This window comes from Acanthopagrus latus, chromosome 4, assembly GCF_904848185.1.
Source record: "Acanthopagrus latus isolate v.2019 chromosome 4, fAcaLat1.1, whole genome shotgun sequence".
Classification (NCBI taxonomy): Eukaryota; Metazoa; Chordata; class Actinopteri; order Spariformes; family Sparidae; genus Acanthopagrus; species Acanthopagrus latus.
In genome coordinates this window covers 2,185,979-2,201,539 of record NC_051042.1, presented here as the reverse complement: position 1 = coordinate 2,201,539, position 15,561 = coordinate 2,185,979, and the positions used below count along the sequence as shown (strand labels likewise).

At 38.6% G+C, this 15,561-nt stretch overlaps 1 protein-coding gene across 3 annotated transcripts in view; it reads right to left on the bottom strand.

Annotated features, from left to right (window-relative positions):
- The window catches only part of cep89 (centrosomal protein 89), a 58,592-nt gene that overhangs the window by 30,000 nt on the left and 13,031 nt on the right, over window positions 1-15,561 (bottom strand). For 2 of the 3 annotated variants that reach the window (XR_005074783.1, XM_037096319.1), the window contains exons 12-16: window positions 14,735-14,850; window positions 12,644-12,824; window positions 11,766-11,933; window positions 9,232-9,373; window positions 5,559-5,648 (exon numbers count right to left, since the gene is read on the bottom strand). Coding sequence is in view for 2 of the 3 variants with exons in the window: in XM_037096319.1 (XP_036952214.1) it covers window positions 5,559-5,648; window positions 9,232-9,373; window positions 11,766-11,933; window positions 12,644-12,824; window positions 14,735-14,850 (697 nt within the window). In the remaining variant the exon portion in view is untranslated. Of the gene's footprint in view, window positions 1-3,196; window positions 3,520-5,558; window positions 5,649-9,231; window positions 9,374-11,765; window positions 11,934-12,643; window positions 12,825-14,734; window positions 14,851-15,561 lie in introns of those variants that run through there. The other variant, XM_037096320.1, reaches the window with a different exon arrangement.

Sequence of the window (15,561 nt, the reverse complement as noted above, 5' to 3'; positions counted from 1 at the left end):
TACACAGCGGTTCATCTTTAAGGCGGAGATGCTTCGCTCTTTGTGAATCACAATCGGCGGAGGATTGGCAAACCGCCGCTGTGGAAATAATGCATCTCCTCCTGTGTGGCTCTTCTCTCTCTCTGTCTCTAACACAGACTCACATCATTCATGTTGTTGTATTGGATCGATTCCTGAGGCATAAACCAGATTCATCTCTCAGGTTTTTTGATACTTTTACAATGTTTAGGCAACACACTTTCCATTCAGTCCCATGTTCAAGGCTGATTGGCACTGGTAATGGGGCATCTTGATTATCAGTTGCATGTCAGAGGACTACTTCCTACCTGTACCATTCTGGCACATGGACTTCTGAAATAAAGGTCATTATAAACTATGGCAATGTTATAAGAATTAAAACATTAATACTGAAATCTAATTTAAAATGCTAAGCACATGACAACAAATGTACTGAGAGAAAATGCCATTCTAAACTATCCTGTAGTATTTCTCCTATGGTAGAGACAAGTTACTTTCCTTTTACCTCTGTGACCAAAACACAAATCTGAAGTTCGTCCTCTGAGACATTTTGAACTGCTGCCGTTGCACCCAGCAATGACTGACATTTCCAGCAGCGCATGAAAAAGAGATTGACTTAGATAAAGACTAATAAAGGAGTGTTTCATGATGTAGGTGGAAGTCATTACTCATGACCATGGGGGTTAAGAGTGTGGGTGTTAAGTACAATAAGCTTCGGGGGTGTTGATAATAAAATATGCACATTTCACAATTACCAAATTACTTGAACTCATAATTATTCTACATATTACCCTTCAGAGTCAATTTAGAGCCTTTTATGTATAATGTTGATAATGGAGAGCCCTGGACTGATGAACTGTTTGATATATTCAATGTTAAGCTTCAGGTAATATCATTGTTCCTCAAAGTGATAATGTAGCATTTTGGAGCAACTTTTCATGTTGTGCTTAACCCTTCCTTTATAATGTTGGGGCTGTAATTATTCTTGTCTTTCCTTTCCTTTGTCAGCTTCTGTCTTCAACTGGTTCTCTACCTGTCTCTGTGGCCACTACCTTCTGTTTTCCTGTTTCTGTCTATGACCTATTGACTGCATCTCTCAGCTTAGTGCCACTACTGATTACAGAAGCTACTAGAAAATGAAATAAATGGAGAATGATTTTCTATCCATTGCTTGCGTACTTATTGTTAAGCCTGCTGGTTCAGTCCATTCAGTGAATGTCAACAATCAAAATCACTAGCCCCATTCACACTGCCAATTGTTGCTGTGATAGTCAAAGATAGTAATAAAACAAAAATGGTAAAAATAGTCATTTCTACCAGTATCAAGCAGCGTGCGTCATGCAAACCTGTGACCTGGCAATCTTTATTCATGAGCCTGCTAAAATATTAAACATTGTCAGGTGTTTCCTAAAGATAGAGGCACATTATTCAATTATACATGAATAACGTAGTCGCAGTCTGCCCTCTCTTTAAAGCACAATATTAAAACACCATCGCTATCATTTTCATAAGGTGGCAACATGCATTTAAATCACAATATGTTGATGAGGATCAAATGATAGCTAGACATGGGTTATAGTCTTTAATTTGATCACTAAACATAAAGCAACTCCTGGAATTTGTTCTACAATTGAAGGTTGTCATGAAATATGAGAGCTACAAGTTTGGATTTACATTCCCATCTCAGAATCAATCACCTGCAACTCATCAAGATCAGTAGCGCCCTGACTTACAGTGAAATACAAAGCACTGTGTTGTGTACAATCTGTCTGAGGCTGGTGAAAAGGTAAACCTTGCACTTCAACTTTGATGTCTTTCAGAGAATATAATCATTGAGCTTTAAATTGATGTGGACTTTTATAGTAATTTGAAGGGTGAGGGTGAGGTCATGCTTCGGTGGGAAGATGCTGTATCTGCCACAGTCACGTACAAACAAAAATATCAGTTGGATCATAAATACAAGTAATTGAAGATCAAGTTTTAAAGGACGGGAAGGAGGATAAGGAAGGACAATACTTTTGAAAAATCCAAAACTCAAATCAGGTTAAGTCACCACCCATTTTAGGTAAACATTTAAAACGTTAAATGTTAGTTAAGTTAGATCAATCAAGACCTACAAGTTAGGCAGACAGTGCCTATAAAAACACTTAAGCTCCAGCTGTCACAGTCAGTCAAACTGATCCAATAAGCTAAGTGGGAGACTGAATCAGTATTCGGTTACCTTAGCAATAAACACATCACTAACTTGACAAGCTGAGTGGAAACCACAGGAACTATGACTGGACATCTTGAGTTTCTCTGTGTGTTTTTCCAACATGGTTAATGCTAGAGTTATTCTGGGACATGCTGTCTTTGATATAATTGATATGTGAAGGCAGCATGAGGCAGGCTGAAGAAATGATGTTGCCTGCTGCAGTGTGAACCTCCTCCTTATCAGGTATATAAATGTTTCTCATAAAGCAAGTGGGAGAATGCAAACATGAATACTTTAAGTAGTGCTGAAACAATTCTGCCCAGTTGCCATGATAAAATGTTGGCATTTAATGTTTCTGTACACTACAGATAAGCTCATATTGGTATAACTCACAGCCAATGTACCAGTTCCTACAAAATGTGTCATATCACATTCACATTATATTGTAATGACCTGAATTTCACATCAGGAGGTGGAGGAAATGGTGTTTAAGTTACAGGTGAGTTACAAGCTGCCAAGCCTGCGACCGCAGTTCAAGACTGCATTTCAACATCTCTGAGTTTGAAACCACCGAACATTTTTAAGGAGACTCGGGATAATCTCTGTGGTTATTGGTGACCACAACAGGTAGTTTAAGCCAAAACTATCATTATACTATTCTTCTTCTTCTTCTTCTTCTTCTTCTTATTCTTATTCTTATTCTTCTTATTCTTATTCTTATTCTTATTCTTATTATTATTATTATTATTATTATTATTATTAATAAAACATTTTCTTTTCCTTACCTTCAGTAAGTTGTTTCAGTATCTAAAGTTAACAAGACCATAAGCACAGCATTGTCACAACTTGAAATTTTACATTTGTGATGGTTCAACTTTATGATCTCTATCTTACACTCAGCGCAAAGCGACGCACATCATCATGTGATCATCTGTGACTAATGTAGAGACATTCATATTGTTTCAGCTGCTGGAGAATCATGCAGGTAACGTTATACAGATTTTCTTCATGAAGGACATATTTTTCCCCTGTCATCCCACCTGTTATTGATCATGATGACACTTTTTATGACCCGTCCCAGCTGATCCATAGACGAAGAACCGTGTACACACAGAGGGGTGTACAGTGGCGCTCCTCCTCAGCATAATATCAGTATATTTTTTCATATGCAGTCAAAGAAGATTGTTGATTTACTACAACTGTGAAATGGCGGTGCAGAGGGTCCAGCAGCCGAGGATCACACCCCTTTCCTTCAGCAAAGACGACTGCTACTGTTTAATATGTGGCAGGCCCTGGAGCACCTGGCCCTTAGAGGGAATGGGAGATGACACTGGGATTGGTTTGATTCATGTTCCACCCAAAGCACATTTCAGAGTCTAAACACGACCTCTTTGTGCCGCCCTTTGTGCCCATATCATCTGCCATTTAACTAGCAAAATGGACTTGAACACGCCCTGAACGCACTAGTGTGCTGGGTGTTAGACCATGCGCTATAGATCTTCTATACAGTTTTCAGTTTTATGTTGTGACAGCACTGTGCATATGGTTTTCAGAAATGTACACTGTCAACACATATTCTGGCCACTGGGTTGAAAATATTTGCTTGATTTCTCAATGAAAAAATACACAAAAAATGAATTAAATGATTAGTTTCAACTTTTACATTTTTTAAAAATTATTTTATGGACAAGAACATGTATCCCATTTTATTTGTTGTTTGTTTTTTATGATTGTGAATTGAATTTCTTTGGGACTTTTGGTTGGACAAAATAAGCAACATAAAGACTCTTAACCTCTCAATCTTAAGGGCATCACATTTTATAGTAAATAATTAACTGAAAAATGAGATTAATGATGAATAAAAGAAAGAAGGAAATAATATCTGACACGTCTAACATTTACAGCTATCCTCATGCAACGGTCTGGTCACCACCGATACTCAGAGTCTCACACACACCTCTTCCTCTCTGGACTGTTGCTATAGAGACACTAATAAAATTGTCAGAAGCGCTGAGATGTTTTTCCTGCTGTGGCTTTGAGTGACAGGACCTGCTGACAGCTGGAACACACTGGCCCTAGACCAATGCACTAATACTGCCAGACCAATACTTCGTTCATGTTCAGCACAACAAATGAACAAACACATACATATAGAAGGGCTGGACAAATTGGCACAGCAGAACAAGGTAAATGTAGTGTTGCCATGTTGATTGGCTAGAATAATAGTATTTTATTTCTCTGGAAAGAGGTAACTCCATGCAGTTCTTGTCATAGAATGAATAAGGGAAAAAAATTCTGTTTTCCTGTCTACAATTATTACTTGTGTTTATTACAGCCATCTACAAGTGCAGTAAGAACACTGTTTCAGGAAAAGTAATCTTTGAATTTTTTGAGTTTTGTATCAAATCTTGCATCATTTAAGCTATGGTTGGTACCTTTCTTTCCAGAATTTTCTCCAGAAGCTTGAAGTCAGCTTCCCCCCCTTATCACACACATTCAGCACTGAATGAAAATGTCACTAACACCTTAGTTAGGTTTTAACTGAATGCAGTGGCAAATTTCATGTCAAACTAAGAAATTAAAATGGTGCTTTCGAACTCAAACTTTTAGATCAAACTTGTGCTCCGTTACTAATATAAGCTGCTGCTCCATCAGCTTACCATCTATGCCACCTGTCTGCACGTTCGCTTCTTACTATTCAGCAAGTTCTTTGTGAACTGGCTGCACACTCTGCAAAGTTTCCTTGATTGCATATTTGAAACTGATCCTTAATATGTACATTTCAAGCAAGCAAAATAATAAAAATACAATGGAAGTGAAATGTGATGATGTGTGACTACATGTGAGGTCCTGTCCATTGCCACATATATAAGCAAGTAAGCACAGTTACAGTATATTATAGAGTATTGGTTTCACAAGAATAATCAATGGATCGAAGACAAAGAGACTAGTGCACACAGCACTACTTCTATTATTGCTGATCATTGTTTTCATGCATGTGTTTTCTTTACAATTTAAATGCAGCATGTGTGGAATGGTGATTCTATACTTACACAGGAAAATAAGTCTTCAAGACCCAATAAGATTATCTCCAGAAACTAAATTGTTCATCAATTTATGCTTGCTGAGTGGTGGGGACCAATAGCAGCTGGTTAATCAAGTGCAGTAGAGTGGACTGATCAATAAAAAGTAGATTGGGGGTTATCTTTGCAAGTGAACATTAAGCCACCAGCTGAGTGAAAGTTGTAGCCTAACGTGCTTGCCAGGCTTCAGTGAGGGATCAAAAGTTACAGATCTGGCTAACAGGCTAACAGGCAATAGACAAACAATGCAAACTGGAACTTACTTTGACTTGTTCCTGTAGTTTTCCAAATCGAACTGTGCCATTCAGAATCTTGCCTATGAATCCCTGCTTCTCCTGCTGAAGAACCGAAGCCTGAGGAGGCAGAGAGGGAAGACGGGAGGTTACTGATCTATATGGGGAGCAAGTGGGTGGGTAGTATGCACCATGGGTTGTGGGTTGAGGGGTAATGGAGAAGAAAGAAAAGGCAGTTGAATCTCATTATATTGTAAAATCACAGTAGTCCTGTGTGAGACACAAACTCCATGTTTTCAGTTTAATATAACTAATCAAAGGCTTAAAAAATGTAGATGTGCAGAAAAATAAGACTGAGGATATGAAAAGGGTACTTAGAAATAAAAAGAATAGCAAAAGTCTCCAATTATCATATTGCCTCTCAATACTGTAGTAAATATAAAAAATGAAGAATGAAGTTAAATTATTGCACATTGCACTGTAATTGCAGCCAAAACTTCCAAAATTGAGTGCAGATTTGAGTAAAGAAAAGGGACAAATCAGCATATGTGCCCTAAAAACAAGAGTTGTGACTGGGAAGTAAAGAAGTGTTAATTGCAGCCAAAGTAAATGGAGTCTAATTTGATTTAGAAAGCATTTTTATTTACAGCTCCTCAACACTGTTATTTATGTCTCTAAGCTTGCCAATCTTGGACCGATTCACCCAATAAACTGTCTTTTTGAAACGGTTCCAGTCACTGATCGCTTAATTAGCAGGATTGTTCATGGCACCTTGATATTTACTACAAAATCCAGAGAAGAGAGAGGCTTTGGTATTGTGTCTACAAGTGTGGTGTGGTGGCAGTCTGGCCTTCTACACATGATGGGTGCTCTTGCTTATCATTTAAATGTTAGCTAAGACAACATTTCTGAATCTGTTACCAGAAAAATTGTCTGTGTTTCTCTGCTGCACACTCTCTGGTATGACATGAAATATCTTATATCTTATTAGATGTTATTCAGCCATACATCATTCTTTTTCTACCAGTATCTCACTATAGAAAAGTACGCACAATCCAGGAGTTAAAAAAGTAACAGGTGGAGGATGGAAATTACATGGCTGATGCGTCACTGAAATGCACACAGTCTTATTAATGTAGTAAGAAAGCCAGACTGAAATACTGGCCAGCCAAAATTTTGGGGCCAATAATATATATTGGCAGGGTTAGCCAGGGTTGGCCCTAACCCTTGTATAGAAGAATATTGTCCAAAATAATGATATGAATATCTTTACTCCATAAAAAATGTATTAACGGTCGAGCTACTACAGGGCCCGCCAGTAGTGATTTTAGTTCTAGGAATATCCTTTTTACATTCATGGCAAATGAACAAAAAGCCAAAACTTTCCATCTTCCATATTTATGTCAAATATGTTATTTTGATTTTTTTTATGTTTTCACCCATGTCTAATTAATGTTTGGACTGTCAGTGGGATTACATAAAAACTATGATGTAGGATGGGTCTCAACCCAGAACTGAAACAATTAACCTTTTCAGCCTTTAAAGTATACCAGGACCCTGGAATTAGTTTGCCTAGATGAAATGCAGTCATGTATAAAGTTATCAAAAACACCTGTTCTTTTCCTGCTATGATGCCAAAAATGTCTTTGAAGAAAGTCTAATTCGGGCACCTTAGTTAATTCAACAGGATGCTTAATCAGTTACACTCATCATATCAAGTGCCGTTACATCCAGTATCATCCCTGCATCTCATTACTGACACGAAGAGTGCACTTCAGGTGACAGAGAACCTGTGCCTGTTATAAACATAACCTCACATGACTCCAGGCACAAAAATGAAAGGTTTAAAAAATTCTGCCTTTGTGGATTAACTGTCATCAGCAACATGCTGCACAGCTGTTCCTTATTACTCAGTAGCTCCTCAGTACATCAGGTATGTTATCAGGCATTTGCCAGATTGTCTGCAGTGCCTTGTTGCTGTAGCATCTGACTGATCCCTGCATGCCAGTTTATGTTCAGGGTGCCTGCCAGCTCTCCTGAAGCTGTTCTTCTCATCCTGCCTGTCCTCACACTGGTTACAAGTCTAACAAATTAACAGATAAAGTGCCTTTACACCCTACATGCTGACTTGATGTCTGCATTTGTGTTCAATCATCTGTTGCCAACTATCGTACACCAACAGACTAAAGATTAAATAAACACTGATCCAAACATCTGTTCAGGTTGCATTAAAATTCATTTTAGTGTATTTTGATATTTGTAATTACGGAATACACCATGAGGTTTGTTTAAAAGAAAACTGATTTTAGATTTTTTTTGTTGTTCAACAGAAAGCTCTGGAAAACTAATAAACTCACGAATTAAACCCAATTTGCAAGTGACTAGTATCATGTGATTACATAATTTGTAATAATTACAGGAGTCATCTGTGATCCAACACCCATATGACTCTTCTATATACATAGTTTCATACATTCCATTGCAAATTACCCACAAATATTTGCCAAATAAAGAGGTCCTGTGAGAATAGTCCTGTGTGAACTGGCATCTTGGTGAATTGGGGGTTGTTGATTTAGGCTGTCACACATCTAAACAAGCATTAAATATGACTGAGGTTCATTAAACGCTGAACATGTGTGCTGGTGTTTAAAATGTGTGATGACAGAGAAGGTTAGGAGCAACAAAAGGTTATAATTTAACTAGCAACAGCCACAAAGCATCTGTTACTTGATCTAAATGAGCTGCAAATGTGTGTTTATGCTTGTAATACATGTAGAAAGTGGTCAAAACAACTAAAAACTACAAAAAAAAAAAAAAAAAAGTGGTTCCTGAGGGACAGAAGCTCCGCATCTAAAATACTGATGTTAGGCAGTGTATTGATACATGTCTGGGGGATATGTCAGTGAATTTGAGTAAAATACAGACTTTGCTTATCCAATGCGAATGCAGTACACATAACACAGATGGAAGCCTTATTTCTGCAGGCGACTAGCATTACCTAGGTGCCTCCAATAATTTGAAAAAAATATAGAGGACATCAGTGAACTTAATCCCTTGCGAATCAGCCGTGTAATGTGATAATTCTTTTTAAATATCTGTTTTTGATAGTGAACCAACTAAATAAGTGAGAAAGTTGATCACGGCTCAAAATAATAGCAGTCAACAGCTGTGCTTTGAGATGGCTATATTCATGGTTAAAAGTGAGAAAGCAGAGAAGATTGGGAGCAGCTAGAGGTTGTCATGTTCATGTACGGCCACAAAGCAGATATGAATTGATCCTAATGAGCTGCAAATATGTATATATGCTTGTAACACGTGCAGAAAGTGAGTTTAACAACTCACTAACAACTATATTGTCAATGTGGCTACTGAGGAAAAGATGCATCGCTTCTGACAGTTGCTGTCACAAGAAGCCTTGACACCATATCCAGCGATAATGTCAATAAATACTTATCCAGTGCTAATGCATCACACAAAACACAAACGTGGGTTGTTATTTTCAAAATATGATGAGGTCCATCATAAAACCAGTCCATACTAATAGGGCTTTAGTCAGTTTTTGTACAAAGTAAATTATCAGTGTGTCTGTGTTAGTATGCAAGTGTCAGTAATATGATGTATAATACCCAGTCTTGATTTAGTGGAAGAAGTACAATGTGAAACATCATGTATCTTTCTACAGTATCAGTAGTATTAATAGTACCATCTGTAACAGTTGGTCTCTCTCCTGGGAAACATGCTCTGCCACAGAAATGACAGCTCCCATGTAGTGCCGGGTCTTTTCCTCTTTCAACACACACTCTTCCTTCTGCTGCTTCAATACACTCATCCTCCTCTCAGCCTTCCTGGTTGATGAACAGACAGGAGGGAAGTAGTATGAATTAAAGAAAAAGAGGGAGGAATGAGATGGGGAGGAGGGAAAAAAATGAGATGATGAGGATGGCAAATAAACAGGGGGACAAATTAAGTGGAGAGGAAAGATATTAAGGATAACTGTAGCAGGGAAAAAATTATCAGTGGTCAACAGAAAGGAACACTAAATGGATCGGTTGAATACAAGGTATACAAAAGAAGACAGACTCAGCTGCATGACATCTTGAGACAGTACCATATTGATGTGTGCAGCACTGTTGGCTAATCAAACACCTTCGGACAATATTCACACTTCAGACTGAAAAAGTCCAGAGTAATCCCAGCTCAGGTCTACAGGGAACAGTGGAAGGTCTCAGACACCAGAGTATATTTTAGAACAGCTGTTTGCAAATTGTGCACTGTGGGAAAAACCTGATCTGAATCATGATAGAAAGAGTATTGCTGTTGAAAAGTCACTCTGGCAGCCTCGGCTTACAGTTTGTCTGTACAGTGTGTTAAAAAGTCTATGACAACTTCCCGTCTAGCTGCCGATGTGATGGCAGCATAGTGCAACAGGTTCCTAAAAGCAACCATCAAAAAATGCCTGATAACATTCAAATTTATCAAAAGACATGCCAAAGCAAGTTTAGTTATATCGGGGAAGAAAAGTATTGCACAAAGTGAGAAACACAAGAAGGTTAGCTGCCACAGGCTAGTAGCATTAACAACATGGAGGCCAATATGCAGCCAGGGGCCAACCTGCGAAGCGAACCTGGACTTAACATTGAAAAACCTATGAGTAAATAAATGGCATACAAGAGGATATTAATAAAATCTACAGAGGAGTGGAAGAGGCAGAGGAACAAATCAAAGCAGCTAAAGCCTGAATCCAGTCATCGGTTCCAGTTAGTTGTTTTTACAAAGGTCCAGTTGGGTAGCCATAGTTTTAAAGTGCTCCCCTGACATGCTTTTGTTTCTTCTCATTTCCCTCTGATGGGGGTCTGATGACCCACAGCTTGTGCTCCAGTGGGTGATGAGAGTCAAGCCCCAGCAACCCATATGAAGGCTGGTTGGGTCAACGACCCACGAGTGGCCCTAACAACTCTAAAACTCAGAACTCACATGTATTCTTAAGGATGCTGTAAGGACACTCCCACACAGAGTTTAAAAGCCTTCAAACTCCCCTCCACAGGTGTATAAAAGCAAGCACCAAGGCACACAGACTGTTTCTACAAACATTTGTGAATGAATGGATCGCTCTCAGGAGCTCAGTGCTTTCCAGTGTGGTACTGTGATAGGATGCCACCTGTGCAACAAGTCTAGTCGTGAAATTTCCTCTCTCCTAAATATTCTACAGTCAACTGTCAGTGATATTGTAACAAAGTGGAAGCGATTGAGAAAGAGTGCAGAGTCAATCACTACAGACATCCAAACTTCATGTGGCCTTCAGATTAGCTCCAGAACAGTGTGTAGAGAGCTTCATGGAATGGGTTTCCATGGCCGAGTAGTTGCATCCAAGAAAGTGCTGTGGAGACGCCCTCTCTGGAGTGACGAAGCGCACTTCTCCATCTGGCAATCTGATGGACGAGTCTGGGTTTGGCGGTTGCCAGGAGAACAGTACTTGTCTGACCGCATTGTGCCAAGTGTCAAGTTTGGTGGGGGGGGAATTATGGTGTGGGGTTGTTTTTCAGGAGCTGGGCTTGGCCTGTAGTTCCAGTGAAAGGAACTCTGAATGCTTCAGCATACCAACAGATGTTGGACAATTCCATGCTCCGAACTTTGTGGGAACAGTTTGGGGATGGCCCCTTCCTGTTCCAACATGACTGTGCACCAGTGCACAAAGCAACGTCCATAAAGTCCTGACCTCAACCCAACAGAACACCTTTGGGATGAATTAGAGCAGAGACTGAGAGCCAGGCCTTCCCATCCAACATCAGTGTTCGACCTCACAAATGTGCTTCTGGAAGAATGGACAAAAATTCCCATAAACACTCTTGAACCTTGTGGAAAGCCTTCCCAGAAGAGTTGAAGCTGTTATACCTGCAAAGGGACCGACGTCATGTTAAACCCTATAGATTAAGAATGGGATGTCACTTGAGTTCATACGGGGGTCAAGTCAGGTGACAGAATACTTCTGGCAATATAGTGTATCTAAAGTTGATTATGTAACTATTGTCAAGTTGTGAAACCAAATAAAACACTTGGATTCAGTAAGTGTTAGCCAAAAGGCCTATAAGACGTAACCGTAGACTAAGGAGATGATGATTATGGATAAAACACTGGTTCTAACAGTGTTTTATCCATCACACTTGTTAGTGGCCCACTGTAACACACTTCATGTATAGGATGCTATCAAACAAAGAAAACAGTATTTTTTTAAAATACCTGTTGGCTTGTTTTTTGAGCTCCAGCTCAGCCTCCATTCTCTTTAAATCAGCAGACAGGTTAGCTTTGTCCAGAGCCAGACTCCTATTCTCCTCCTGGAGGTTGGACAATCTGAGAAGCAACTCATCCATCTCATTCTTATTTCTACTCTCTTGCTCCTCCAATTGCCTGAGAACCAAGAACAGATTGTACATAACATCTGTGCTCCGTGAACACTTTTCAACAAGGTGTATCCTATCATTATATAAAAAACAACCTACAGAGATTTCTCTGAGTTGTAATAATCTTGTGCACTTGCATCCCTTATACTGCTATTCTGATTATCTTGTGGAAATTTTTTCTGGTCAAACAACCACTAGACTTCTTTTCCACCTTTATATAACATAACTAAAGCAATTACATACTGTATGTGACTCTAATGTGCTCTATCACATTTTATTCATCACACCACACTCCCCCCTGGGAAATAGAAATGCAATACTTCAAGTATTCAGTTTTTTGCTATTCTTCTTGTCTTACTCTTGTTTAATCAGCTCCAAAATAAATTTAAAGCTGAAATAATGATGAACGGAACTACAGCTATACTGGGCTGAACTCTTGAAAACTTGATGGAACAATGAGGAAGTTGGCATTTAGTATTTTAGGATTAGAATATGAAGTGAGAAGTGTGCACCCTTTCTAACACACAGCAAGCAAGAATGTGTGTGACAAAAAGAAACAGTTGAAGGGTCAGTGAGCAGTTTTTCTCTGTCCTGTTGTCACTTTACCCAAAACAAAAATAATTCTGTCCCAGTTCAGCAGCAGAACTGATTGTAATCCTGATTAGTTCATCTTTTAGACAGAGAAATATTTGATAAAACAAGACATTATGGCACTACCGTCTGAGTTTTCCAGCAATGTTGCAGTGTTCATCCCAGGTGATGGCATCCTTCAGGCGGGCCTGCAGAAGTTGTACCTCCCTCATATTTTTCTGGACCTCCCCCCTGCTCTTTTCTAGGTCCTCCTGTAAACGCTGCTTTTCTGCCTCGAGCAACATCAGTTGCTTTGACACCTTGGAAACTACGGAGAGGAATGCCAGGGGAACAGAGGTGGGGAGGTATAAAGGAAAAAAGATGAAAAAAGGATGGAGGGCAACGGTGAAAGAGAATTATGCTTAAGTTTCAAGTTTTGTTATAGTTTGTGATTTCAGGATTGGCACCACAAATTGCTCTGACCTTATTTTCCTAAATATGAAATTAACTTTTCTCGTCTGTGTGACGTTTTGGTGAGAAGCACAGGATGCTCTGCTGGGAGGAAAAGAGCAAACATGTCTGCGGTTTGATTAAAATGAGGCAGTGCAAAGTGAGTTGTTGGTATTTAGAGGAAAATGTGTCTTAGACATTGCACTGAGAAAATAGGTCTAAGAACCACATCTGTTTGTGGTCTGTGCAATGTCAGTCCGCTGCTACTTTGGTGATTTGTCAAGAGCAATCTAAATACTTGGGGCAAATTAGCAGCAATAACACAATAACACCTAAAGGAAGATAAGCTTTTATACATGAACAATCCCAAAACAGTGGATGCAAAAATCAGCAATTTAAAAAAAAATGTTTAAAGTGGATGTGGATGGATGGATGTCTGTAAATATGTTTGGATTTATCAATAAGTGAATATGACTGTTGACTGCTGTCATAAGCTTAAATATTAAATCCCTGCAGCCATCTGAAGGAGGATTACCAGAGTTCCTTAATCCTGAGCATCACAGCCTCCTTTCCAATTAAAACAAAACATCTCATGTTTTATTTTTAAATGCATTACACAGCCAATGCTGCTGTCTCGCACTTAAGATAAATAAACTGTTGACAATGTCAACAATTTACGGTAAGAAATTCAATAGAAATAGAATTATAACTGAAATGGCATTGAATAGATGTGATCATATGAAAAGAAACTTCATAAGTAAACTACATTCATATTATTTGTGTATCATCCTTGTACTAAAAAATTAATATATAAAATAACATATATGTTTGTTCATATCTTGCCAATCTGTGCCTTCCAGAATAACCAAGTTTGTCTTGTAGAAGACTGCGATTGTATTTATTTTCACCCTTCCCTACGAACTATATTAACTCAGCCTGTTCACACTTTGTACCGTTTGGACCGTTTACATTTTGCACATTCATGATAATTATAATAACAAATAACTTTTAAAAACATGGTTTACAAGGTGCTTTGACAGAACAAAGCAAGAATGCAATTTACAATTACAAAGGACGATAAAATACATTGCAGAAAATAATTGAAATAACAGAGGCAAGGATACAAATTAGTAAGGTAGGTGAAAAAATAGAGATGGAATATATAAAGTAGGTGACATAAAAGAAATGGAATAAATAAAATAAGTGGAACAGAACTCAAAGATGGTTGGACCACATCACATAAAGACAAGTTTATGTCTTTAAGTTTAAGTTTAGACAGGTTTTAAGAAGTGATTTAAAAGAATTCACCGATCCCACATGCCTTAGCTCCTCGGGCAGGGCGTTCCAAAGTCGAGGGCCCCTTATGGCAAAGGCATGGTCCCGTTTAGTTTTTAGTTTTGACTTTGGAACGGTTCGGTGGGCCCCACCTGAGGATCTAAGGCTGCGAGCTGGCTCATAGGGACTTCAAATATCTGTAATATAGCTCGGAGCCAGACCTGAGAGTGCTTTAAAAGTGATCAGTAAAATCTTAAAATCAGTTCTAATACAGACAGGGAGCCAATGAAGGGAAGCTAACATTGGAGTGATGTGTTGGCCTCTGCTGAATTCTGTACTAGTTGGAGGCGAGAGAGTGATTTTTTTTTTCAGTTTAAATATGTTTAAACTGACACCTACACAGCGCAAATGCCCAAGAAGTACAACTCTGTGTTTGTTGTGACACTTGTAGGATTAAAATAAGCCTATAATATATAACTTATATATAAATAAGTCTTTCACTGTGCCCAGTACCTTCAGATTGGTGTCTGCTGTGGCTGGCCTTGGCCTTAACGTGCTGAGCCTCGAGCTGGTCAATCAGAACCTGGTTCTCCTGCAAAACCAGGAAGGCCTGTTGTTGTAGCTGATGACTGTAGAGAATGAAAAAATACAAATGTCTGTAAGTTTATAAATAGAACAGCAACAAAGTAGTTCTATTAATTTGATTTGACATTATGAACCGGGTATTTATGAGTCAGAAAAACATTTGGCCCTGAATGGATTTTTCGTTTTTTAAACTCTATTATTTTTAACTTAAAAACAGAGTCAGTATGCAACTTACACAAATGTGAAGTGAAACATTCCAGTTAATTCACCCTGAGAATGGACTATTCAGTGGAGCAGGATACATCCAGGCATCCAGAAGTTAACTTTTGAAATGTGCCAGTTGGGCAGATGCCAGTTAGCCTCTATTTTGTGTCTCTGCTTGATTTTTTAATACTAGGTCTATTTGAACAATCAAGGTATCATAATAAAAGGAACACATAAAATACTGGTTCAGATGAATAAGTATAAATGTCACTGGGTCTGTGTAAATTAAGTTGGCACACAGCATTAATGAAAGATTTTCTTTTTTAATAACGATTTTAGAAAGAATATCCCTGAGGAATGATGCAGCTGCAGCTCCAAACCATAGCAAAACCTCTGAATATTACTTTTAATGCTAATGAGGTGAATCGGAACAAAATTAGAGTGATTTAAGTACAGAGCACTCAGCAGAATTTCCAAAATGTGTAATTTTAGCACAGTTTGGAACATTTTGGCACCATCTGTGCCATTTAAAATTCATCAGGTACCAAACT